Source organism: Ramularia collo-cygni (assembly GCF_900074925.1).
Source record: "Ramularia collo-cygni strain URUG2 genome assembly, contig: RCC_scaffold06, whole genome shotgun sequence".
Classification (NCBI taxonomy): Eukaryota; Fungi; Ascomycota; class Dothideomycetes; order Mycosphaerellales; family Mycosphaerellaceae; genus Ramularia; species Ramularia collo-cygni.
The window spans coordinates 1,549,763-1,575,064 of NW_019716260.1; the positions used below are offsets into that span (position 1 = coordinate 1,549,763).

At 53.2% G+C, this 25,302-nt stretch overlaps 11 protein-coding genes; 2 read left to right on the top strand and 9 right to left on the bottom strand.

The window, feature by feature from the left end:
* Nucleotides 1–396: 396 nt before the first annotated feature.
* RCC_04960 (related to pH-response regulator protein palH/RIM21) lies at nucleotides 397–2,631 on the bottom strand (the record flags this gene model as incomplete). Its single annotated transcript, XM_023770236.1, has 1 exon — nucleotides 397–2,631. The coding sequence occupies one exon, from the start codon at nucleotides 2,629–2,631 to the stop codon at nucleotides 397–399; it is 2,235 nt and encodes a 744-aa protein (XP_023626004.1).
* A 1,018-nt stretch (nucleotides 2,632–3,649) lies between these two features.
* RCC_04961 (uncharacterized protein) lies at nucleotides 3,650–4,089 on the bottom strand (the record flags this gene model as incomplete). XM_023770237.1 has 2 exons in its annotated part: nucleotides 3,650–3,769; nucleotides 3,832–4,089. The coding sequence occupies 2 exons, from the start codon at nucleotides 4,087–4,089 to the stop codon at nucleotides 3,650–3,652; spliced, it is 378 nt and encodes a 125-aa protein (XP_023626005.1).
* A 949-nt stretch (nucleotides 4,090–5,038) lies between these two features.
* RCC_04962 (uncharacterized protein) lies at nucleotides 5,039–5,950 on the bottom strand (the record flags this gene model as incomplete). The annotated part of the gene is made up of 1 exon (XM_023770238.1): nucleotides 5,039–5,950. The coding sequence occupies one exon, from the start codon at nucleotides 5,948–5,950 to the stop codon at nucleotides 5,039–5,041; it is 912 nt and encodes a 303-aa protein (XP_023626006.1).
* Nucleotides 5,951–6,526: 576 nt separating this feature from the next.
* Nucleotides 6,527–9,113, bottom strand: RCC_04963 (uncharacterized protein; the record flags this gene model as incomplete). XM_023770239.1 has 2 exons in its annotated part: nucleotides 6,527–8,949; nucleotides 9,005–9,113. 2 exons carry the CDS (start codon nucleotides 9,111–9,113, stop codon nucleotides 6,527–6,529), a joined length of 2,532 nt encoding a protein of 843 aa, XP_023626007.1.
* Nucleotides 9,114–10,145: 1,032 nt separating this feature from the next.
* On the top strand, nucleotides 10,146–12,157 carry RCC_04964 (related to cytochrome P450 CYP2 subfamily; the record flags this gene model as incomplete). XM_023770240.1 has 8 exons in its annotated part: nucleotides 10,146–10,477; nucleotides 10,534–10,646; nucleotides 10,770–10,848; nucleotides 10,899–11,050; nucleotides 11,105–11,349; nucleotides 11,401–11,672; nucleotides 11,723–11,774; nucleotides 11,831–12,157. The coding sequence occupies 8 exons, from the start codon at nucleotides 10,146–10,148 to the stop codon at nucleotides 12,155–12,157; spliced, it is 1,572 nt and encodes a 523-aa protein (XP_023626008.1).
* Nucleotides 12,158–12,590: 433 nt separating this feature from the next.
* Nucleotides 12,591–14,402, bottom strand: RCC_04965 (related to protein dma1; the record flags this gene model as incomplete). Its single annotated transcript, XM_023770241.1, has 1 exon — nucleotides 12,591–14,402. One exon carries the CDS (start codon nucleotides 14,400–14,402, stop codon nucleotides 12,591–12,593), a length of 1,812 nt encoding a protein of 603 aa, XP_023626009.1.
* Nucleotides 14,403–15,579: 1,177 nt separating this feature from the next.
* RCC_04966 (uncharacterized protein) lies at nucleotides 15,580–16,839 on the top strand (the record flags this gene model as incomplete). The annotated part of the gene is made up of 1 exon (XM_023770242.1): nucleotides 15,580–16,839. One exon carries the CDS (start codon nucleotides 15,580–15,582, stop codon nucleotides 16,837–16,839), a length of 1,260 nt encoding a protein of 419 aa, XP_023626010.1.
* Nucleotides 16,840–17,229: 390 nt separating this feature from the next.
* On the bottom strand, nucleotides 17,230–18,618 carry RCC_04967 (uncharacterized protein; the record flags this gene model as incomplete). Its single annotated transcript, XM_023770243.1, has 1 exon — nucleotides 17,230–18,618. One exon carries the CDS (start codon nucleotides 18,616–18,618, stop codon nucleotides 17,230–17,232), a length of 1,389 nt encoding a protein of 462 aa, XP_023626011.1.
* Nucleotides 18,619–19,498: 880 nt separating this feature from the next.
* Nucleotides 19,499–21,042, bottom strand: RCC_04968 (related to oxidoreductase; the record flags this gene model as incomplete). XM_023770244.1 has 4 exons in its annotated part: nucleotides 19,499–19,782; nucleotides 19,839–19,872; nucleotides 19,926–20,468; nucleotides 20,521–21,042. 4 exons carry the CDS (start codon nucleotides 21,040–21,042, stop codon nucleotides 19,499–19,501), a joined length of 1,383 nt encoding a protein of 460 aa, XP_023626012.1.
* A 493-nt stretch (nucleotides 21,043–21,535) lies between these two features.
* On the bottom strand, nucleotides 21,536–22,332 carry RCC_04969 (related to 2-haloalkanoic acid dehalogenase; the record flags this gene model as incomplete). XM_023770245.1 has 2 exons in its annotated part: nucleotides 21,536–21,680; nucleotides 21,731–22,332. The coding sequence occupies 2 exons, from the start codon at nucleotides 22,330–22,332 to the stop codon at nucleotides 21,536–21,538; spliced, it is 747 nt and encodes a 248-aa protein (XP_023626013.1).
* A 461-nt stretch (nucleotides 22,333–22,793) lies between these two features.
* On the bottom strand, nucleotides 22,794–24,830 carry RCC_04970 (uncharacterized protein; the record flags this gene model as incomplete). The annotated part of the gene is made up of 1 exon (XM_023770246.1): nucleotides 22,794–24,830. The coding sequence occupies one exon, from the start codon at nucleotides 24,828–24,830 to the stop codon at nucleotides 22,794–22,796; it is 2,037 nt and encodes a 678-aa protein (XP_023626014.1).
* Nucleotides 24,831–25,302: the final 472 nt, after the last annotated feature.

Sequence of the window (25,302 nt, forward strand, 5' to 3'; positions counted from 1 at the left end):
CGAGGTGGAGAAGCCGCTGCAACAAGGAAATGCAGATGTGATGCAGGCAACCCGGCCCCAAACAATCGATTGGAAGAGCGGTCAAGCAACGTAGTCGATCGAACGGGTGGATGGCAAGTCAGGCTTGAATGCAGATGATGCTGGGAAGTACATGATGTACTCTGCCAGCCTAAGAACTCCAAGCTTGGACGAGCTCAGCGCTTGGCGGAGCGGTTGCCGCCCAACTCGCGCCGTGGAATTATGCAATGTCTTCAATTGTGTTATTTACAGCTTCTAATCGTCAATGTTCGTCCTGCTTGCAGCATGCAATGTGATTTTCTAAACAGCCACCCAATTCAACACCACCAGCGCCGCGCTAAATAACAATCCAAGGCTTTTGTGCCAAATTCCGATGCTCTACAACCTATCCGTGGGTGGTGAAGCTCTATTCCCGTCTTCTGCTGGTGTACTTGAGCTGCTCAGTCCGCTTTCAGGTTGACTTCGATCTGAAGGTGAAAATCGGCGTGGCGCAGCAATTATGACGGTTCCTCGCTGCCTGCCTGCTACTGGACTTACATCGTCCGCCCGTGGCGGACCATTTCTGCTGAGCTGTAGCACAGGCGGTGATGGTCTTGCACGTGTCGATTCGCCAGCCCAGTTCCTCGTTGCGTTTGCCACGTCTGGGGAGTCGCTCGTGGTGTTTACCGCCGGCGTCTGAATGGTTGGGACGTCGCCGTCGGTTGGCGCCGGTGTCCAAGTCCGGGCACCTCGAGGTTGTGCCGGGATGATGGTCACTGGAGTCGGTTCGATATGCTGTGTACGAGCAGCGTTTCTGTCGCGAATTCGGTCCCCAGTCTCGGCCGCGAGGACACCCAGCCGCGATTTTACATCCCACTTGGAAAAGTGAGTTGTGTTAGATGTCTGCTCAGTGGCAGCAGCTCTCGCCCGCTGCACTTCTTGTGGGGGAGATGTTCGCTTTCGCTTGAATGGATTTGACACTTGGTGCCATTTGTTTTGTTCGCGATGGTGACCAACGTCCTCGGCATCGCCAAACTCTTTTTCTGAGGTYGCATTGCCCTTGCGATTTTTGCCKTTGGTGCTGCGATTTGTGGCCGCCCTTCGCCTGATTGGGGCTGCAACATCGGCCATGGGGTGATAACGAACAACATAGACTGTACTTGCGGCGCTTGTTGTATCCGCTCTGTTTACGGGGCTCACGGCTGGAGCAGGGGGAGTGGGACCGCCAATCATTACGGACTGCTGATTCTCGTTGCTCGTGWGAGAGGCGCTCTGTCCCTGGTCGTTATTGGGARGTGCAGAGCCAGTATGTGCTCGGCCGAGGGGATAGTGTTGCGGCGACTGCTGGTGTTTGGACCGGAAGCGCTGGGCGACATTGTTAAAGCCATTCTCCATCATGCTCGACCGATTGCCTCCTCCTTGGTTGTCATCATCCCGTCTATATCTTCTGAAATTGCGCCTCAAATTTCGACTTTGAGTCCATGCTGCTTCGTCGCCACCACTGGGCACGACATCTAGCATTTCGTCGCCGTCGAACACCTCTCTTCCAAGTATGCCGTCTTTCTTGTCGTCGTGTTCCAAGGCCTCAATTCGCTCTACCCATTCCCAGACCACCACACTTGCAGCTGCCGCGCCGACCCATCGAAAGTAGTCTCCCCAGCCTGCCACATCCTGGTTGGAAACATCCGTAATGAAAAAGACCACTGGCGTGAGAATTGACACCAGTGATAAGATCGCGATCAGCAGGATATTACGCATCTTCGGGTGGTAGAAAGCGTAGCGGCGTTTCGTTAGCGAATAGTACATAACCCAAGCGGCGTACAGCAGTCCCAGGGCGAGTTCAAACAAGTAGGATAATGCCGGGATCGCATCCACAAAGTTCCGTCCTTTGGCATCCCCGTTGATGAGGAAAGAGTTCAGACAGGAGAAGACCGAGTCAAACACAATAAGCACGAAACCAATCCATTTTATGAGCACTTTTTCCTTGTGTCGTGGGAACAAGCGAACGAGTGTTTGTACTTGAGCCAGCCAGAGGAAAACGTCAGAGACCACTCGCGTAACACGGATTTCTACCGATCCCAGGACCTCTCGGCGAAGCGCAGGCGCATCCATGATTCCCTGAGCGTACTGTCTCTCGGCCACCTCCAGCGTGTCGGCCGTCGCAATAGTGAGGGAAATGGCCACGGCCAGCGCTGCGACTTTCTGCAGCCATGGTCGCGATCCCGCTCCTGAAAGACCTGAGTTCCCCCCATTTGCGCCACCTATAATTCCGTGCCCGTTGCTGAAGGCGGGTGCCGCGTGCGGTGCGCCCAAGTAGGAAGTGCGAGAAGCAATAGTCAACATGACCACCAGAACCCATGCAATAACTGTCGTCGCGGCGATCACGTATACCATGGGAATTGTGGAGGCGTAGAAGGGGTCGCGCAGGTTGGCCACGGGGACAACATCGCCAGACACGGTGGCCGTGCATTCGGGCTGGAAGATGACATCGGTGGTGAGTGTAATGACCGCATCGGCCAGCTGTAAGATGCCTTGTGACGGGAGGGTGATCGGAGTGCAGTGGGCTTGGAGAGCTGTGGTGGACGAGGGCAAGTTCCAGAGTTGGCGGGCAATAAGCCGTACATCGGATCCCATTCTCGAGTCGCGGAGGCCGTGAAGAGTGAAGCGCGCGCAGGGCGCCGAGAGAGGCTCGAGTCTCAGGGAGGCTGCATTGAATGCGCAGCGGCGTAGGGACTCGGCGCGGAGTGGAGGTGAGTAGATGTAGCCGGCACTGAGTGAATGTTCATCGGTGACAGCGAGTCACGCCTGGGTGGATGTAGTCAAAGTGAGGATCCACCGACTCCGAGCCGAGCCCAGATGCATGGATGTTGCTGACGCTAGTAAAAGGCTAAGCTGCCTAATCCGATTCACTCCGCGGGGGCCTGTGAGCCCTGCATGTACATTTCGTACCCACAAACAGGTGCTTCCTACTCCATCCGACTCCACGGTCTCCGGTCTCCGACAGACAGATGCGTCTTGCGTTGGCAGCCCTGAGCGAGAAAAACTTGTTGTTCCTGGGCTCATTGACCTGTGATACCTTGGGCTGCGAAGGACATTGCAGGTGACACTTTCCCGCTCACTACCTACACCATMGCAAAGCCGAACTTTCGCACGCCCCAAGTACTTTCATGTATAGCACCTTATTAGTGACAGAAACACGCGCCGACCCCTACCTCCTTCTACATCGGATGACWCTGGTTTGCATACTTGTGTCAACCCAAAGCTTCTTTGCTTAGATGCAATCTTGGCTGTTCGGAAAGCCAAGAAGCGTCAAGCTTGAGTCAAGATTGCTGTGGCACGAAGAACCGAAATACGAATATACTAACTAAGCAGCATGAAATCTGGCAGAGAAATACAGAAGTACACCGGCACCATCGCTTCCTGCTCTCGAGTACTTGCTGATAGTGTCCGCGTATCGCTCGCGTATCACTGCGGTAAGCCTGTGATTGAGGAAACAACGGAGCGACTTCCAACGTTGAAGTCCTACTCAGTGGTATTTCTTATGGTGAAGGCTTGACAAGGTAGCCAGCTCTGAACTCTCGGCTGCACCTCTCCATCATCCTGGATGACCCGCATCCATGCGTGAAGAAGAACTCCAAGCCTACTCAAAGGGCTAGTCTTCGCTGATTTCATAAGCTCCTGACTTCGGGATCCCGTCCTCGTCGTACTGTTCCTCCTCGGCGATAATGTCCGTGAAAGCCTTCCCGACACACTTCGGACAGAATAGGCCAGCCTACAGCAGATGAACTCATTAGTAAACGTTGCCGACACGCCTGGCTTATTCGGCATACGCACCGCTTTCCAATTGATCCATTGCATGCCGCTTGGCACATAGCCCTCCGTGCAGACGTCGCAAACCTTCTCATGGACTTGCGTGCTGTATCTACGAGTGGGACGATGTTGCCTCTCGCATTTCAGGCTCTTGGGAATCGTGGTGTTAGTTGTGCGATCATTGGCCGTGTGGATCGTAAGGTCGACGGTCGAGATGTCGATTATGGACATCTGCTGCCGATCAAGACTGTGTGCTACCGCGACAGCTCGAAGATCTCCCATTCTGGACTTCCTGCGTAGGTGGGTGGTTGGTCTTGCGGCGTGTGAGTCTGAGACAGCTCTGAGATTTTCGATCTTGGCTCGTCTTTGGAGCTTGCAAGTTGCATGTTTGTCTGATCTCTCTGCTCGTTGATCTTGATCGAAAGTACAGAGTGATCTCTTTCCACTGGCGAGGGTGACGACGAGGCGAAGGAAGGCATACGGTCCGACAGTTTCGCTAGTGCTAGCAAGAAAGTGGCACCAGAGATCCGCCTCGTCGTTGACGTTGTCCGTTAGGGCGACTGCGCAGCGTTTGTTCTGACTGACAGTCCCATGCTCTTCACAAAGTGAGTTGCTACATGTGCGACATAACACGGCTGGCGTGGCGAATGGTTCCTCGATGCTTCTGCCTAAAGGAAGGTCTGTGTCGAGGCTTGTGGAGGCCATTCTCGTCGCGCACCGCTGCTGGTCGCAGAGGCGCGAGAGAAATCTCATGGTTGGTGCAATGTTGTCGTTGCAAGTGAAGCGGAAGACGTCCATTTGGCGAGGAAGGGCGAGGAGAGCCTTGCCGGATTGGGGCAAGCGGGGATTATGTGGGTGAATGATTGGAATTCAGGTAAACCTGCACTCACTTGTCGGAATGCAGTCTTCACTTCTTCTCATGTTGGTGCATGAAGTAAGTTGTTTAGGCTTATGGGATTGTATGTCAACGCTACTCTCTGCTCTTCAAGCATGTGAACAATAGGACATCTAGATTGCCAGAACTCGAGAAAACCAGCAAAAGCTATAGGAAGAAACACAACAGAGACCGGTATCATCGCTTGTGAGAAAGCGTGTTACCACTCAGCATAATTTCGCTGCTTACCCTCCCAAAGTAGCCATCAATTCACTGTCATCTCACCAAACACTGTCTCGTCAATCTGACTTCAATTCACATGTGCATCTGCTACCAAACGTCTCATTAGATACGTCATCACTCCGAGGCTGTCTCCACCTCCACCTCTTCAACCACATCTTCACAACCCTCCCACTCCCTCCCACTCCTCTCCAACAACCTGAAAATCTCCACCAACCTTCCACTAGCTCTCTCAAGCTGCACCAACCAAGCCATCCTCGTCCTCCCACAGAGTCCCGCCTTCTCAAGAATCCAACTCGCCCTCCCCTGACACACTTCCATCACAGCCTCAAAGAACTTGTCATGATTTCCCCTTTCAAGTTCAAAAGCCAAAGGCCACACACTCTCATCATTCGTATCACTCTCGCAACAGGGACAGATCGCCCGCCACTGAACCTGGAATTGGACTCTCAATATCCTATTCCTCAGCGGAGGGAACACGGCGGAGAATCCCGTTACTGCGTCCACGAAACTTTGAGAGGAGGACTTGCAGCCACAGATACGCCAAACTCCGAGGTCGATAGTGAGGCGTCTGATTCGTGATGGCCAACTCTCATCGTCGTTGTGTAAAATTTGGAGCCATGATTGGAGTTGTTGTTGATTGCATCGGGTGGCCTCAGGACAGATCTCGCCATGTCCTTTGGAATTATCGAAGATGGGACAGAGTGCGTGGAATGAGTTCATCTCGAGGAAGACGGGCGTGGCTTCGTAACGGATCTGTTTGCAGGTTTGTGCTAGGGACATGATTGAAGGACTTCTCTCCGCAGTGAGTGGTTCATCATCCAATGGATATACAGATAACTCAAGGCCGTCTGTTGTGGTTTCTGATGATGTATTCCCGTTGGATTTTTCATTCCTTGCGTRGCTCGCTGCGCGGTGATTGAACCGAACGCCGTCCTCTCTGTGCAATGCGAATTCCCATATCATAAGGCGCAACTCGGTGGAGAGTCGACCGAAGGGTGAGGTCTCCAGGGCCGGCGAAATGGCCATTCCGTGGGTTCTTGTTTAGATATTGGGCACCGTGATTGGATAGATGGATGCGAGAGGAGTCTGCTGTCAAGGAATGGCTTTTGTAGCGCCAGCTCGTAGCTGACCAGCAGAGTGCCTCGAGCACCTTCGGAGAGCCGCAATAGTCACAGGGCGGCGGTTCGCAATTGAAAAGATATAGCACACGATGGAGAAAGGCAAATCATAGTTCGAACGGAAGATAAACTTACATCTTAAGGTGTGTGTATATCCACAAAGAACTAAAGAGAACAATGACCTGGATGGAGAATAATGATGGACAGACACCCACCACGGTGATTGCACAAAGTTGCAATATGCCGGGTTGCTGGCCATCACGGTTACAACCCCAAAATCTCGCATCACAAGATCTACGCTCTGATTCGTGATTCGTTCGCTTCTGATTAATCTCATCTCATAACGACCGTGGCCGACACATGTTCGGAGTGTGAAGACTGCGGTCCGCCGACTAGTATGAGTGAATGGATCAGTCACATCAGCACGCTTCGTGCATTTTTGCGCTTATAACTTATCATCAGGAACTCGAAAAGGGGTATCTCATCATGCCTCCCCACCCACGTATTCCAGATCGACATGCCAGCCTTGCCTTCCGAAAGCCACTGCTTCTTCGCTTTTTAATGCAATGTTTATGCCAATGTCGATCACGCCGACTTCCCACTTCTCTCCGGCTTCCGTAGCCTTCAGTAGACCCGTGAAAGGCGCGCCCAATGCCAACACTTTCGCCGGTCGGACAGCGAGTGGCTCTCCTTCGACCGTTGTGGCCAAGCCATCAATTCCACTGACGCCAGACGGACAGCCGATGCTCAGCACTGACGCTCGCGAGCGATTCGCCCAATCAATCATGTCCCTAGTCTCGGCCTGGACCTTGGTGCTATAGCCCGAGTCTGGTGTGAGGAGAGATTCGTATGTAGCGCCCGCCAATAACGCATCGATGATGATCGTAGGTGGCGATGGAAGAGCCTTGATGTATGCCGAGGCCTTCTTCCACAGTCCACGCTTAAGGCTGGCGCCGCCACGCGCCATACGACGGAGGATGGTACCCTGAGTCTTGATATGTGCATCTTGTGTCTCGGTGCTTTCAAACAGGGATTCTGCTACGATGATTTTGATGTTGCGGCCAAGCAGATGACGTGCCGCCGCCAGTGCACGAGCGCCGATGGCGTGGTTTCCTGCGAGCACAACGATGGTAGGTTGCTCTCCAAGCGGTGGACTGCTGTTACTCTCGAGGACAGCGCTCGATGTCATGCTCATGCTTCCACGTAAGGTATTTGTTCGTGATGGCCGTCTAACGCCGCTCTCTTCTGACAGCTGCAGCGCAGCTTCAGCGATGCCGCGTGCTGCGCTCTCCGTGATTGCGTCGACAGTAAGTCCGAAGGTGGCGATCGTTGCAGCCTCCAATGTTGCCAAAGCTCGCGGAAGCAGAGTTGGGCACGCCGCCAAGTGCGGCCGGATGCCAAAGTATGGTTCCGGTAGTGTGTATTCCGACTTGCGTGCAGCGGAGACTGCAGAATGTGGGGAGTTTGGACGGTCAGGACGTGGAGAGGAGGCCGCCACAGAGGTGGACTTCTTGGCCCTGCTGACAAGTGAGGCAGTCGACCTGGTCCTCGCTCGGTCGGTCGAGATCGACGCTGCGAGCCCATGCTGTCTCGATTCCACACCAAGACCGACGTGCTGTCCGCTGCTCTGTCTTGCGGGCTTCGTTCGTGGGAAGACGGTGCGCGAAACGGAATGTTTTGAGGAGGATCTCCCATTGGCAGTGTTGAGATTCAGCTCGGTGTCGGCATCACTGGTAGAGCTGTTGAGGTGGTCATGGCTGTTGTACTTGGCCTCCAACTTGGGAGAGAGTACGTTTTCTGTTGGGTGCAGATTCTTGCCTCCGTATGTGCCTGGCCGTGCGCGATTGTGGCTGACAAGACGGTCCTCGTCCGCGGTGGTATCTCCCTGGCGAATCTCATCGAAGACAGTCTTCTTGTCGAACTTCTTGAGCTCCGTCTCAAAGTCAAAGTCTCCCATGTCCTGAATGTCGGTTGTGTCGCCCTGTGCAAAGTCAAGCTCCTCCTTCTCCCTCCTCCGACTCTTCTTGGTGTTGGACTGATCCAATGGACTGCTAGTCTGCGGCGAGGGCTGCAGGAGTGGAGTACTACGCCAACCCTTGCCTCGCTTCACGCCGCCATTCATATCATTGCCATTACGCGATACCTCCGCGTTCATTACAGCAGGCGGGTCGGCCGTGTCTATGGCAGTGGGGGCCTGTTTCTTAGACTTTTGTCCCCGCCGCACCTTCTTTTTCGCGCTGCCGTCCGGTTGTGCAGCGTCTTGAATGCTGCTCTCAGGAGCTTCCACAACGGTGGGAGCTGGAGGCTTGGGCTGGCTAACGGGTGGCATCGCACTAAGTTGCTTCGCCGTCGCCGTCGGCTTCTGCACGTTGGCCTTGCCGCCAGTCATGTCGCCGATGAAGGGTGATCCGGGAGAGCTAGGAAGATTTTGGGCCGCTCTTGCCAGCATCGACTTGACGGGTGTGTCCAGCGGGCCGGGCTGCGTGGAGCTCTTCTTGGGCGTGGGCGACGCATTGGCGAAGCTGACGATCGCGGGATCAATGAAAGCTGCCGGTTTCCGGGGCGGCGGAGTAGGCGCAGCTGGTGGGATTTCCACGGCGGAAACATGGCGGAAGGCAGGCAACTCCACGGCAGGGTGGTGATGATGGGCGGGTGGTGGGGCTTGATGGGCGAAATGGGATTGCTGGTGGACTTGGGATTGCGGAACACCCGCATTGGATGTCTGCCGTTGCGGGAAGATGTGCTGTTGTTGGTGTTGTTGGTGGCTTGGGTGCGTCGATGGCGGCGGTGGTGGTGGAGCTGCTGCTTGCGGCGGTGGACCACCATCTGGCATCACCTGCAGGTCCACAATGGCCGTCACTTGAATGTCCCAGCGCGCGACGCGCGAGTTCGTGGCGGGAAAGAATACTACACATGGTCAGTTGGTGCTGTGGAAATGCTCGTCAGTCCCATGTTCTCATACCATTGGCGAGTGTCAGATGCGATCCCGGCGTGAGGGATTCAACGACTCCGTAGACGATGACCTGATCCTTGAGCTTGACCCACACCGTCAATCCAACCACAGAGTCCATTGTCACGTCGTGTGTTGGATGGTCGCGTGCGTCGCGAGAGAAGTTTGTTTGAGGTCCCAATCTATGAAAAGTTGGCGACCTGGGAAAGCTGTGACACCAGGGCCGCACTTGCACTTGCATGACTCGAACAGAAGTGTAACGTTGGGTTCTCCTTCGACCTCACTTCGCCCTCCCGCTCGACATCTTCTCGCACATGTCATACTTTACGATACATGTGGAGCGGACGGCATCATGCCATTTGAATTGTTCTTTCGGAAGCGGCATTGTAAAGAGTGCGCCATAGCTGCTGTACTCCCCCTTCCCCTGCCCAGCACTGCGGTTTGCTCCTGCCCACCCCAACTGATGAATGTGGAGCAGTCGTCACCAAGTGTAACCGGAGATGTTCAACGTGCGTGCGTTCTCTCCACACAGGACAGATGATGTTCAGCTGAGGAGAATTGAGCATACCTGATGCACGGTAAGCGAGTCTCATCAAAGCTCGTGGCTAACGCTGCTGCAGGCCAGAGCCCGATCGTTTGGTCCGGTGAAAGCAGATGGAGTCGTTCCTACACCTGGGAATATTGGAATGCTTGCATATCATTATCGACGCAAGACAGCTTCGCAAGCACTACAAATATCTCTTGACGCCGGAGGTTGTTTCCTATTCACGCAGTACACCCGAGTAGCATGAGTTCAACAGAATGATCCCGAATCACGCCTCGCGATACTGCACAGTTGCTGCAGTAGCAGTGACCATGTGATTATCCGGAAGGACATCCGACGGGCTTACACGCTGCAGCCGCAGGAGAGCGACGCATGTTCTTATTCACACGTATGCTCGGCCTGTAAGTATGGAGCAACAGCACACTCTATCCTGCAGGCTAGGAGCTGCTTGCATAGCATGTGCGACACAAGTGTGTTCAGCTGTAAGCTCCCCTGCGACAGTCAGCTACAGTCTCCAAGACTACTTGGAAGACATAGCCATTGATTAATCTTGCAACTTTGTCTCTTTGTGTTTCACCTGCTCTCCCGTCACATCAAGTTTTCCTCGCAATGTCTGCTGTTAGCTTCATCCAGTATGGCCTCCTTCTTGTCATAGCAGGATGCCTTGCCAAGTTGATACTACTTACACGACCGCCAAAGGGGCTTCCACCAGGACCTCCTCCCCTACCAATACTTGGTAACATTCGAGACATGCCGCCAAGTGGCGGTCGTACCTGGGAACACTGGGCAAAGTTCAAGGAGCTCTACGGTCCCATCGGCGCTCTCACAACCTTTGGTACCACATTGATCATCATCAGTGACTACGACTTGGCTGTGGAGCTGCTACAGAAGAATTCGGGAATCAGCGCCGACCGTGCCCAGCCAACCTTCCTGGCTGAAATGTAAGATGAAATCATTTCGCACAGAGCAGTCGATTTCACTGACATCGCCTCTGCAGGTGTCAATGGTGGGGAAACACTGCGTTGATTCCCTACGGCACACAACATCGCAACTCGCGCAAGCAAATCGCCTCAGTCTTCGGCTCCGATAAGTTGCTAACCAAGTTCAACCGTAAGCAAATCGTAAGGCAGAAGTGATGCAGGGTATATTGAAGATGTCGCTCGAGCTATCCGGGTCTTGGGTCGCATTGGACCTGTCTTAGACATCGCTGACCCTTTTACTTCTCACTTTTAGATATGCAGGACTTGGAAGTTCGTAGGTTCCTCCTTCGTGTTTTGAAGCAACCAGAGTCACTTCTGCATCACATCCGAACGTATGTGTGCTTGATTTCGACAGCACTTTTCCTCCTAACAATGCGTCCAGAGAGATAGGAGCTATCATACTGAAGATCACCTACGGCTACAACGCTGCCACAGACTCTTCGGATCCACTGGTGGAGCTGGCCGATACTTGTGTCAGAGAGATTGGAGAGGCTGCAAATGTAGGCGCATGGCTCGTGGATTTGATCCCCGCTCGTGAGTGACAGACGATGTTGCGAGAGGTGCTGTCCGCTCATTTCAAAAACACAGTCAAGAATCTACCTAGTTGGTTCCCAGGAACTTCTTTCAAGCAAACAGCACTACAGTTCAAACGAACGGCGTACGAAGGCGCCGTCAGGCCGTGGAAGTTCGTTGAAGCACAGATGGCCGATGGACAGCATACACCCTCGTACGTGTCGGACTTGCTCGAGAGAGCGGGTGGAAAGATGTCGCAGGAGGAAACCTTTTACGCCAAGTGGACTGCGCTGTCAGTTTATCTAGGTGGCGCAGATACAGCGAGTGTYACCCCTATCTTTGAATCGTGCTTATATACTGATTCATCACAGTCCGCTTCTGCGATTGCCTCATTCTTTCTGGCAATGACATGGCATCCAGAAATCCAGGAGAAGGCGCGCGAGGAGATAGCTCGAGTCGTGGGCAGCGGCAGACTGCCAGAATTGAGTGATCGACCGTCCATGCCATACATCGAAGCGATTGCCAAGGAATCACTTCGATGGCATCCATTCGTACCGGAAGGCGTACCACATTTGATGACTGCCGAGACCACACTTGCAGGCTATCGCATTCCGGAGGGTGCCATCATCATCGCGGCTGCCTGGTGAGGGACGTGCTTCAGGAGAGCACAATGCATGGCTGACTCTCGAACAGGTCCATGGGCCACGACAAAAACATATATTCTGAGCCGGACCAATTCAATCCGGTAAACACACAATCACCGCGCATTTCACCGCCCCGTACTAATGCATTCTTCATTAGGAGAGATATCTCGGAGACACCCCAGAGATGGAACCCCGTAACTTCGTCTTTGGATTCGGCCGAAGAATCTGTCCCGGAAAGCTTTTGGCAGAACAGTCCGTGTTTCTGACAATCGCAAAAGTCCTATCGGTATTCGAAATTGCTGGACCCAAACAGGGGGAAGGATGTCCGATTTCCTTTGACCCTGGTCTGGTCAGCCATCCGCACCACTTTGAAGCAGCTATCAGACCGAGAAGTCAAGAGCACGCTGCTCTCATTCTGGCAGTCGAGAAGGAGCCACAAGTAAAGAGTAGTGCGGAGATACTGAAGAATATCACGAGTTGGTAAATGCGAGGGAGATCATGAGATGTCGCTGTTGAAGGGAACGAATCTAGAGTGTTATAGAGGAATGGCCCGTTCGCTACTTCATCGTTATCCTATTATCAGAATGTGCAGTCAGACCTTGATGTCCATTAACGCTTCGCCTGCCGGATCTTCCATGTAGCTGCGCCTTGCGCCTTACAATATCACAACACGGTCTTGAGAGCAAGTAATTATCATCACACAGCCTCTCACTCTATTACACGCACGGCGATACAAACAGTAATAGTCGATCGTTCATCTGTTCGTACATCATAATCACCTCGTCCGTACATCCGCTAAACTGACACGATATCATATGCAACCCGCACGTGCATGCCAACAAAACCAATCCATCAAACAGTCATCTACACATTACCCCGTACTCCTAACTTGGTCTTCTCTATCATTATGCAAAGCGTCACCTTGCACCGTCCTCGGGAGTGGCAGGCTCACTGACCTCAGCCACAGGCTGCCCCAAAATACTGCTGTCGAGTTGCTCTAGTCGTCCAGCGCTTCCATCAAAAACAAAGGGACCCGCATCGTTGCGCGGAGTCATCGGACCATCGACGAGTGGATTGTGTGCTCCCGCTGAGAGTGCGAATTGGGTGTGAGATGTCGGAGTGGTGGATCTTGCACCCACTGGGTCGTCTGATGATGCCTGCGAACGGTTTGCTATCCGTATTGGTCGTGTCCGAGAGGCTGTTGACTCTGTGTGCAGTGGAGGAGATGTCTTGGCATCCTGCTCGGTAGATGCAAGATGGGTTTGACGGAGTAGTCTCGTCAGGTCATCGTCCGAAGAGACGCGTTGTGTATTTCTGATCCTGGGAGGAGTGTCTGAYCCGTTCTCGTTGTTGTCATGTGCGCTGCCGTTGGTGACCACCAGTGGTGAACTCAGCGCCGCCTCTGCTTCAATAAAGCTGCCACCATCACTTCCCTCGACAGCTCGCAGTAAGTCTTCCTCGCCCGCCGCCACTTCCCACGAATCGTCTTCTTCCGGCTGCTCGACGTCTGCCTCCAAATCCGCCACGAATCGGCAATTGGGACACAGAAAGTTCGGCCAGTTCGGCCCGTGAATGAGGTTTCGCACGCATTTGTAATGCCACACATGACTGCACGGTGCAACAAATAATGCCTGGCAAGGTGCCACGGGGTTGAGACATATCGAACATTCCGAGGAAGAGTTGATGGACATTGCATCCGAGTCTCGCACGGCCTTTGCGTTCTTGGTCAAGCCTGCGGATTTGAACAGCTTCTTGTGGGCGGTTGTATTGAAAGAGTTCAGACTCTTCTGCCACCCTCGATTGCACTCCACGCGGATTTTCACACAACGGAAGATGACTTCCTCCCCACCCTTGAAGTCGATTCCCAGCTGTACGACATCACCGTCGTTCACGGGATAGGGTCTGCTCTCCACACCCGGTGCTGAGAGTCTCACGTGATTCAAAAATGTGCCGGAAGAAGACTTGACGTCCTTGATATACCACTGTCCTGCAGTACACCAGAACTCGCAATGTCTTCTGCTAACAACCTTGGATTTGAACCCCACAGGTAGGCTGGCCGCGTCCTGTCCGTGTGCAGCCGTATTGTTCTGGTCTCGCTCGGAATAGCGGCCCACGCGTACCAACGAAGTCGGCGTCTTGAGTGTGCGCGATAAGGCGGTGAATTGAAGAGATGGTCGCGAGGATCGAGCCTCGACATGTGGGATAAAACGGATGCTGGGCTGCGGATCCCTGGATGCCGTAGGTAATGATGCTATGGCTGGAAGCGGCTCGACGACCTGCTGGTCGGTGGACTGTAAAGGAGTCGGCATGGTGCTCACGTTGCGACTGCGAGTCATTTCATCTGCGGTACTGTGTATGGTCGTATGCGGCACTGCAGCCTCGGTGGTGGTTGAAGCAGCAGCGGAGGTGTGATTCGAGGTGGAGGGGATTGTGTTGCTAACCCTACCGGGCTCGCTGATCTGTATTGCAGACGCCAGACCCCGTGCGTTGCTCGTGCTGGTGGCGCTCACGAGTGCCGTTCCCGGTACCGCTGACGATGGGATGCTGGTGTATCCCGGTGACGAAGAGGATCGCGTGAGTGCTGGCGGAAGAGCAGGTGGAGGGGCGTCGGAACGATGCAGGTGGGTTCTCAGATATGAGTATGAAAGTCCGCGCAAACGTGAGCGGGAACCGGTGCCGGAGCCGGAGCCGCCGGTGTATGCCGAGTCGGGAGGAACGGTGTTCAACATGCCTGCATGGACGCCGGCGCACAGAGCAGAACAGGGACGCGCGAGAGGATGAGAAAAGAGAAAGTCGTGTATGCTTTGTGCAAGAGAATGCGGTGCTGGGAGGATGCGATGCGGGGTGAATGATGCAGGCGGCGTTTTGTCAATCAAAACGAGCAATCGTGCGGAAAGTGAGACAGGAACAGAAGAAGGACAAAGTGAAGGGACGATGGACGATGGAGCAGGAGAACAACGACAACAATGAATCTCTCAATCCTCACTATCCCCAACGCCCTGTGTTTTTGTGAGGTGTTAGGGTAGTCGACCGAGCCTGGCCCTGTCCGTACCAAACCAAATACATATCCACTTCGCTCCACCCGTCTCCACCCCTCCCGGCGGGACCTAGGGGTACGCAACCATCCCTGTACCATGAAATTGACATCCACATACGACTGCATACCGGTCTCCGCTGACAACATCATTTCAAGCATCAGACAGAGAAGAAGGCGTGGCAGAGCGGACGACGGCTTTGCGTGACCCTCGGCCTTTCCACTCGAAAGCCTCAGTCCGCTTTCAGTCCATTCCACCTACCCTACCCTTCCCTTGGTCTACGCCGTCAAACTACGCCCCAGACAATCAATCCACATGTTGGGTAGTGCGCCGGCTCCTATTTGCAAAGCACGCGAGCTCCGCTTTCGAGGACGCCACAGTCACGCAAGGCCAAGGTGTGGCAATAAGAYCCACGTTTGAAGAATTCTCGACATCGAGACGAGCAACAGAAAAGTATCGAGGAACGTATCCGACCCATGATCTACAGTATGGAAACCTAGCTGGAGGTAATGCTGAATCGCGTGACTGTCCGCTCGACGTCGACTTCCTGATGGCACGAAGCACCGCTTCGACACACAGCAAACGAGAAAAAACGGCAAATGTCTTTGCGCAGCAGTTCAACGGAGAGGCATTCTGGCGTGGTAATAACAAGATGCTATGTGAATCTCAATCTAAGCTGGAGGTTCCCTTCATAGTTTGAGCACATTCGAACTACACCAGAAGGAGGCAGGACTTTTGACGTCACGGGCGGTGAAGTCATGGCCTTCTTCTGGTACGGCCAGAGGACCCAGAAAAGCCGTAAACGCAACACTTACCATGCTAACGAGGCATTTATTCAATTCGCTTCTGATGCACTGAGATCTCCTTCCCAATGTTCAGTACTTCGGCATTATTACACATACGACCAAACGTGACACGCGGACCATGGCTAGCTTTACAGCATCGCGGTCAATATAGCTCGATCAGTATACCTAATAAAACCACATCCGCCAACAGCTCGCATGTGGTCTTTTGCTTCGCAGGTCTAGGCTATGTCCCGCTCGAGGCAACCCGAGATCTGTTCAGGACCTCCGCTGTCTTTCGAAACTCAATCCACGACTTTGAGGATGCAATAGCTTCCCACTACACAAAGACGCGAACACGCCGACCCACCATATCCTTGGCGGATTACCTCGCAGAGTCTGCTCCAAGACCAGCTTCCGTTCCCGGGTTCGATTCGAGTGAGTCACGAGACAATGAACCAACCACACCCCTGGCATCCCACGTAATCCAAGCTTCGCAGTACGCTCTCGCTCATACCATCCAAGCACGGGGCATTGAACCTTCGAGCGTCGTTGGCTATTCATTAGGAGAGTTCATCGCAGCTCTCTTCACGGGATCGTTGTCTCTATCATCTGCAATCGACTTCCAAGCGCGCCGCGAGGCTCTTTATCAAGATACCTCCTTGGTCCCCGAGCCCGGTGGTATGCTCACAGTTAAAGCGCCTCCATCCGAGACAGTTAGGATCCTCGTCCAGGGCGGTGCTGCGGGCGATGCAGAAGTGTCAGGATACCCTCACCCAAATTCCACAATCCTYTCAGGAACCGCGAAGATCTTGGACCGAGCGCAGGAGATTTTGGCGGAGGCATCCATTGATACTCAGCGGAGAGACATGAAATTTGGCATGCATTCTTCGCATGTTGGTGCCGTTACGGATCGCATACGTGAGCGACCTGAAGACTTTATGCCTACTATTTCGAGTGATGGGCGGGAAGCAAAAGTAGTATCCGGCATTAATCACTGGTCTTGTCTTGGAGTGAAGCTCGGTGCGGACACTCCCCTGAACGCAAAGTATTGGGCGACGATGATTCGGCAGCCAATCCATTTCACGCAATGCGTGCAAGGTATATATGAAGAGCATTTCAACAGCAATGAGGGAAAGGAGTTGATCTTCTTGGATCTGGGAATGGGTCCGAGGTTGTCAAGATTAATTGTGAATTCGTTAAAAGAGAAGAAAGAGTGGAAAGAAGGTTTGATACGGGCGATTGGCTGTGTGGAGCCTATGAAGATGGACGCTAAGACGAAGAAAAATGAAGGATGGGCCGTGGAAGAGTTGGAAAGAAAATTGAGCGTTCTTCCGAGTGAAAGTTAACGGCTTTCGCTTGGAGTTTGCCTCGTCCGAAACGCTGTCCGTGTGCGAATCACGACTGCGACTGCCACTTCGAGAAACTGTGGGATCCGAAGATTGCTACCCTATCCGCTAAAATCAAAGATGCCCGACCCTTCACCGGTTCCACTCTCCATACGTTGTGTCGCTTTTATGAATGGAGACCTGACAGCGAGCGGCCTCGTCGATTCACAATGAGAAACCTCGGCAATCTCCCATTCCACGTCCCTCACTGGCAGTCGCATCCCTATTCACCAGCAAGAGTCTCCAACCAAATTCCCGATTCCATGTACTTTCCACCCATTGAATGAAGCAAAGTCTTCGGTTCTCCCTCCCTCCAGACTCCAGTTTCACCCCACGCAGCAGTGTCCTTCCTCAATAGATGTACAAATCCTCCAAGATCGCGGCCTTTTGCTGTAAGCTCGGCTCAATCTGCCCACTGAGAACCTCCACCACCATCTCGTATGCCCACTTTGACTTGACGAAGTGCCGAAAAGGGGTACCTTCCAGCAAGTCAGAAACGCCAAAGATTCTCTGGAACTTGGACGCCAGAGCCTCAGAGTCTTCTTGCTCGTAATAGATGCCGTACTCGGGGCAGAAAATGGGCCGGTCATTGAACTCATCGTAGGATTCCTTGTCGGGGTCAGGCATTCCCTCGGGGTACTCCGTCACAGGCTTGCTGGGAGCCAGGTTCTGAGGGTCCAAAGCAGCGCTGGTCTTGGCCACTTGCTTCTTACTGCGACGGGGTGGCTTCGCAACAAGAGTCCACCCAGCCGCAGCGTCCGCGATGGCGGCGCGCTCCAGTTCCTCACGCGCCAGTTTTTCCGCCTTCGCTCTCTTATTATCCTCCTCGATGGCGTCCCAGAATGGGTCTGCGTAGATGCCGTATGGAGTGGGTGGTGCGTCTACCTCACAGCTCAGGACAGGACACTGCTGGAAGACCTTGGCAGGTATCCACGCGCCGGCCTCGATGTCTTGGAGCACGACGTGCATCTGCACAACAGACTGCAGTCCGACAATCTTGGGCGGGATCGCCAGCCACTTGTCTTGGTAGAAGATAACACTCTCCTCCTCCAAATCGCATCCCCTGACATGATAGTGAGCGTGGAGACGCGCGAGATTGAAGATGGCGACTTGAAGCGGATCCATCTTGTGTTCGCGATGCTCAGCCTCGTCGTTCATGTCAGGCTGTTGAGACTCGATCTCCTCAGAGTCCTCAGCGGGGACCTCATCCTTTTCAGATTCGTTCTCCAGGGTGAGTCTAATCTTCCAGGTCGCAATGAACCATTCAATGAGTTYCATCCACTCAAAGCAGAGGCTAGGCTTCACAACACCGCGCAAGTTGATGAATGCAGTGAGTGCGGTCATGAAGGCGCTCTTGCCGTTCACATTCTTGGCGCTGTAGGTAATGTGTGACTTGATGAAGTCGTCGATGTACGCGAGTGACGATTTAATTCTAGATTGCGCAATCGTGTCCTGGTGCTCGTCGACGAGTTCCTTGAATTTCAAACTCATCTGTCGAAGCTTCATGACCTGGGCCATCGATAGGTTGGACGCGATCTGCAGCTTGAGCTCAGGGGCTAGGTTGTTCGGAGTGTGGGGAGGCTGAGTGGTTGCCGCGACGGCGACAGCGTCGAGGCCGAGCTGATTCATGTCTACTTCTAGCGGATGGACGGTGTCGGTGGTGATGGCATCATCAGCAGCGTCAGTCTCCATGATGTGCCCTGCAAAGTCGGCACAATCGCGAGCGGAATCGAGAGACATGTTGATATGGTGTTCGGCGGCTGGAACTTTTGAATCAGCGAACAGAAGATGAAGTGTTGATGGAAAGGTGATGGAGAAGTGATGGAGAAGTGATGGAGAGGTGATGGAGAGGTGATGGTCGAGGTTGGGTGATGTTGTTGATGAGTTGAAGAGAGAATGACGACGCTTCGAAATGCTGAAGCGGCTTCGGATCGATTTTTGTTTGCTCGGCGGAGATGACATTCTACGCGGTTCCATTGATTAAGGAAGAAGTCGCCGTCATCACGCGAGGAAATGTCAGTGTCGCGTCGATATCTCCACAACCTGATTCCACGTGCGGCCCTCAAAACCAGAGCACCCGAAGTTTTGCTCGACAGCAAGGACAAGCGCACTACGCTGATCCAGTCCGAAACAGTCGCGCCTCGATGTAGAGAAGTACTCAGGTGTCGTCGCCGTGCTGCAAACTGGCTGACCTTGGCTTGAAACCATGCATCTGAAAGACATGAGTTGAGGCATCGACGCGAGACAGGAGTCCGTGCAAAGGCAATTCTTCCTCAATATAACAGCTATTAATTCATTCAACCGACGTCCGCATAGCTTCCAAGACCACAATCCATGTGCGCAGCGAGTTATGAGAGGCGGATAGATACAATGGATGAAGCAAACGATCGCCCACTCACCTGGGCCCTGGCTTCATCCATAAGGAGGTCCTACGTGTACGTGTTGACTGGGCATATGGAAAACTCATCGCGTACGTCCACTCAAGGCGCATGGACGGGACAACGAGCTTGCTCTGGACCAACCTACCTGACCAAGAAACAGAAGACATGCTCTCCTTGAACTATTTTGGAGTTTTCACTCAGAGTGCCATAGTTCCTAAAGATCACGATTACCCGGGCCTTCACAATCTTGGCTTGACCTCCTCCCCCCTGACCTTCGCATCGGCTTTCCACGCTTCCAGCGTCGCATCCTGCTTGGAATCTAGACGTACCTGAGACGTGCGGTATAACCGGGGAAGATCAACATCTTCTGAGTTCCGACCTTCAAGAGTCATACATGCCACTGCTTTCGCAGACAGGAAGATTTGTGGCATTCCGTGGCCCGAGAAGCCGGCACAGACGAATTGGCCGGGTTTGCCTGGAACTTCACCGACATGAGGCATGCCGTCGCTTGAATATCCCATTACTACCATACGTTAGCCTGGTCGTGTTTGAGACTGAACCGGAATGAAGGAGACTCACTGCCTGTCCAGATTTTGTCGGTCACGGCACCGCTCTATAGACATCATTAGAAGACGCGATTCACAGTAACATCGAAGCTCAACTTACCTCCTCCCAGCCCCTGAAGTGTCTTTGCATGTATCCGTCAAAGTAGTCCCGAGCAGGTTCGATCAGTTTGCTGTCATCCACAACATTATACCATTGATCCAGTTGAGTGTAGAAGTCTCGACGAGCACCGCCAACGACAATGCTTCCATCGGTCCGCGGAATGAGATAATCGTACTCTTGAGGAGCTATCCTGAGGATGTAGCTGTTTGACAGCAAAGGTGCATGAGCCTTGGGAGCTACGATACGACAGCAAAGCCCGCGTACGGGTACAATGGCTCTTGAGAACTCTGGTAACAAGCCGGAAGTGTATCCGTTGCTGGCGTAGAGGACTTTCGAAGCTTTGATAGTTCCTCGTGAAGTGTTCACTTTCCATAGTCTCGGAGAAGATTCACTATTCGAAGTGACTGATTGAACCGGCGTATTGGTTTGAAGGTTGACGCCTGAGGAGATGGCTTTCTTGAGGAGGTGGAGAACAAGCTTATAAGGCCAGAGGTGAGCTGTGGTGTACGTGAAGCAGCCTTTGGCACCTTTGATGCCGGACACCTTCTGCATATCAGCGAATCTGACCTCATCTGGCAGATTACACAAGACTTACACCCTCTGCAGTACGCTCATCGCTGTAGAAAACTTCGCTCGCTGTCGAGATATTTGCAGCATTCAGGAGATCTAGTCCACTTTTCAGGCTTGCTCGAGCTCCTTCAAACAAGCAGACATCGGATGCTCGCGTGACAACGAAATCGCAGTCGATCTTCTCCTTCTCTACAAGTTCTTTGATCACCTTCACTTGGCGAGCTTCAAAGGAGGCCACCTCCTCAGCCGCCTCCTTTCCATGGGTCCTGAGAGCCGWGGCAGCTCTTAAATATGGGTCTGGCTTCAAATGACCACCGTTTCTCCCCGTCGCACCAGAGCATGCTTCGCGGGCTTCGACAATGACTATCTTCAAGGGCTTTGACTGTTGCTCGAGTAGATGGTAGGCAAGGGAAGCTCCACTGTATCCAGCACCGATAATAACGATATCGGCTTCTGATGGAAGTTCAGATGTAGTGCGATGATTGTCTAGTTCGTCGAGCTGCGTGCGCCAGAATGGGACCGTAGCGTTTGAAACTGGAAAACTCATGATGGTGAATGTTGGTATCAGTTGTCGTGACCAGCGATGTCGATTGTTGCGTTCACGCTGGGTAAATAACGTCCACATCCACAAATCGTTCTCCACATCGCGGATGGCATGATGTGCCCCGGGCCGGCGGCCAGACTCACACGCCTATCGTGGCGCCACGCGTGGTGGGAGGTACCTTGAGTGCATGTTCTGCAGGTTTCGAATTATGAGCAGAGAGTGGATGCAGGGCGAGAACTTTAAGACATGGCAGCTGCAACATCGAACTCCACGGGAGTGTTGGATTTACTAACAAAAGAAACTGGCGGTACAGGATCCGGCAATATCGCGATAAATCGAGAAAGATTGTGATCTGAGAGATGTGTTCAAGCTTCACACCATGTATTTGAGTGTTTGCAATACTGTAGCCCTATGCTCAATTTGAGCACAAGAGTTGGAGCCAGTGCGAGAGGGAAAGCTGACAGTTATCGCCGTGTTCTTGCTTCTTTCTAACCCACTAGCTGTTACGTTCGGAGCTGGCGGACTCTGCAGCAATGATCTTGTCAGCCATCTCGGGAAGCGTGTCCGAGAGGACATCCATCTCGCCAAACAAATCTGTGAGTGGTTCCTGCTCCCATACGGAACAATACGCTCCCCTGAATCTACACCATGTGTCAGCAATGGTCTTACAGTCGCGTCAACCAATACACACCCATTCCTCCTCGCAGCGCTCACGTCCCACATGTGTCCCGCCGCAAACCATGGAGCTTGTTTCCCGGGAGTGCTGAGCTGCTTCAGCAACGGCTTGTAGGCCTCCGGGTCTGGCTTCCCGATCGCGCTCGTGTCGCAGGATAAGAGGTTCTCTGCAGGCATGTCTACTCCACCACTAGCAAAGCAGGTCCCGACTCGACCGAGATCCTCCATGGTGAATGCCCACACAGTGAATCCAGCGTCCCTCAATTTGGAGATGCACTCCTTGGCTCCAGGTCGCAAGCCCATCTTCTTGAATCCCTCCATTATGAATGCGAGATCTTCTGCATCCGCAAACTTGCGAGGTTCTTCTATTCCAGCTTTGTAGAGCATGCGCCAGAAAATGGCCGTGAAGACCTCGGCGTAACCCCTGTACAGTCCGCTCATGGAGAGGTAGGTGTATTCCCTCTCCGCCACTTCTATCCAACAGTATCCGAGTAGGGACGGCTTGATGCCTTCTGCTCGAAGTCGGTCGCCCAGCCGAGCGTCAATGGCATCGAACAGTTCTGCATAGCCGACAAGTGTGCCGACAACGTCGAAGACAACATTCTTGGAACTTGCCATCTTGTATACGAAAGCTGAGGGAGGTGATGTGAAGATGTTGAAGACAGATACTGGAGAAGGAGCAGACCGTATTTATATCATGAGATCCAGTAGACGTTGTCCACGCGTTATAGCAAGACATGCATCGATGAACTGATGAGTCATGGTCAAGCCTGGTGACCGGCCCGGTGGTCGATGTATGCATACATACCAGGTAGCCCTTGGCAATCGGGGTGATATAGAACAAAAGCAGAGCGACATTTTGCCGTCCCGCTTTTGTCTGGAGTGGCCGGAAAATTGGCTAGGTGCAGTCCTCAAGGCTGCGAAGCTCGCCCCGATGCGTAGAAATGCTAAATAGTGATCTGCTGGAAGCAAGACCTGGCTCGAATGGCGCCACCTACACCGAAGCCCTGAGAACCCGAGCTTCCGTACGCATGGCATGATAAGGGCTAAATGCGCGATTCGAAGAGACGCCGAGCGCGTCACTGCCATGCGGAAGATTCACCAAACAGTTCGCCTTCCCCGGTATGAGCAATGCTGAACGCATCTTCGAAGTGGTAAGAGTCAAAGCCTGCAGATCCTGGCTCGCCTTCCAATATCGAAAGATCTAGAGGACTCCATCCAACTTCCGCAAAGGTTTCCTGGATCTCACAGGTTCGCGTCGAAGTCTTGGAGCTGCCATTGTCCGCTGGCAAGGCTGGGATGCGGCTGCTGTCGTCGTTCTGAAACCCTGTGGCCCATTCCATGAAGCTTGAAAAGTTGTCTTGGGATCTTGGAATTTCATCGCTGGTCCTGGCCTCTCTACGAGAATCAAGCTGCCGGATAGCAGCTTCAACTGCGATGATGAGGGATGCCTCGGACGCAGTACTTTCATTGGCAGGTGCCATGTGCTTGATCAACCTCATGCCATCCGCAAGCTTGACGCGAAGCTCTTTGCTAGACTGCTCGTTGAGACATTGTGCCAAAAGCACAAGAACAGCTGCCCTGCAGGAAGAAAACTCCATGTAGCTGGACCTAGCCAATCCGACGCCAGCGCGAAGGCCCGATGCTATGTTGACGATTTGCTCGGCGGAGTCTACTGCATCGTGGACGAGCTTAGCAATTTGATCGTGGGGAGAACCGGCGCTGTCTATGCTTTCGCCCGGTGGATTTGGTCGTTGTGAATGGAATATGAACGGTCGGCCAAGGAAGATAAGATTCAGGTGGTGGGACATATGGATATGGGCAATCGCGCGAGGACTCGACGCCGGCGCTGGGAAATTTGCATTTTGCCACCACTGCACATACCTGTGACGGACCTGCATCATCCGTTCAAAATATGCGCGACGGAGATGCCTCGGACTCCGGCGAAGCATATGGATGATTACCGCAATGTCCCCTAGCCAATCTGTAATCTTTGTCATGGCATTCTCCAATACCCTCGATGTGTTTATGGTTCCTAGGATGACGTCTGAAGGGTACTCAGCGTCGATTTCGCTGGAGGAGATGGAAGCCGGTCTGCCGTGGAGAATGCTCACGCGTTTCTCAAGCCTGTATGCCGTCCACCACAGCCGGTTCCTCAGATCCACCATCTCAGGGCCTAGGTTTCCAATGTATTTGCGGTGCATACCATTTTGTACCGCCATCTTCAGGGCCAGACCCAGATAAGTATACGCCAATCCATGTGCATCCAATGGCAGGGCGTAGTGTGCTAGAGATAAGAAAGCCTGTACGCTCTCGACCGAAGCTATTGTGATAACATCGGGAACCAGCTCTGCTGCCGATTTGTAAAGAGAAACGCCTGCGGCGACGGCAGCCGAACTCCCATTGCTGTCCCCCATCGCTATCGTCTGCTCGGAATTGCCCTCCATGTGAACAAACTCGGTTCCAACCGCGAGAACGCCCAGTATCGTGCACAGCCATGCTGCGTCGTCGCCACATAACGCCTCGCCACTACCATACATGACATCAAGCTTTGCCAGGACCCAGGCTTCCTCGACGAAGAATGTATTTATCTGAGCATGTTGGAAATACACTTTGACCAAGTACAGCGCGACCGGTTTTGGCGGGAGACCAGCCATGAGCTGCTTAATGGCCGTACTCCTGCTCTTGAGATGATTCACACGCCAGTATTCCAGAACAGTGTTGGACTGTTGCTGATTGCCCACGGGCGTGACATTGCTCAAGCGCTTGTTCGCTTGCGCTCGAACACGCTCCGAGAAATTCCAGTGAGATAGCTCACCGGAGTAATGAGCAACGCTGTGCGACAGCGCTTTGACTGTGAAGCGTTCCTGGTCCAGAGTAAGTTCCTCTTCATCTTGGAGACGTTGTGGAGCGTCTGCACCGTTCGGCTCATTCTTGAGGCTTAACACGATCCGTCGTAGGGTCTCATCTGAGAGAGAATCATCATCCGAATAGTGACGAGCAATGAATTCAAGATTTCGGATTCTCTCCGCCGAGTGCACTCGCTCGTCTCCAGGCAAGTCACCCTCAGCATTATCCGCACACGGCACAGCAACGCACTCTCGCTTGTAGCGCATGCATCGTTGGCAAGGGACACAGCCGTCACATTTCTCCTTGAGACGCCTGCAGGGAGCACACGCTATCTTGGCCCTCTGCCGCTGTTCAAAGGGCACCCGCGGCCGTTTCCGTTTTCTTGCCTCCGGAGCGGATGTTCTCTGTAATTTTGGTCTTGACGTCTGGTGGGTTTCCATTGCAGCCAAGATGTGTTCTCTCCGCCGGCAGGTTAATCATCCCCACAACCGTGAGAAGTGGCTGTCCACTCCACGAGGTGACAAGGTTCGTCACTTTCTGCCGAATGCCTTGAATTGGCCGATAGGCCAACGGATTTTAGGCGTTGTACGGTGCGCTTTTAGCGACAACTCTGCAACAATCTTTTTTTAGTAGAACTAAGGTACACTACTTACGCTACCTCGGAATATAACCGTTCCGAGAGGTTAGCGGTGATTTTTAGTTATTATACGGGCGCTTCCGATATAGCCTCTTTATCTA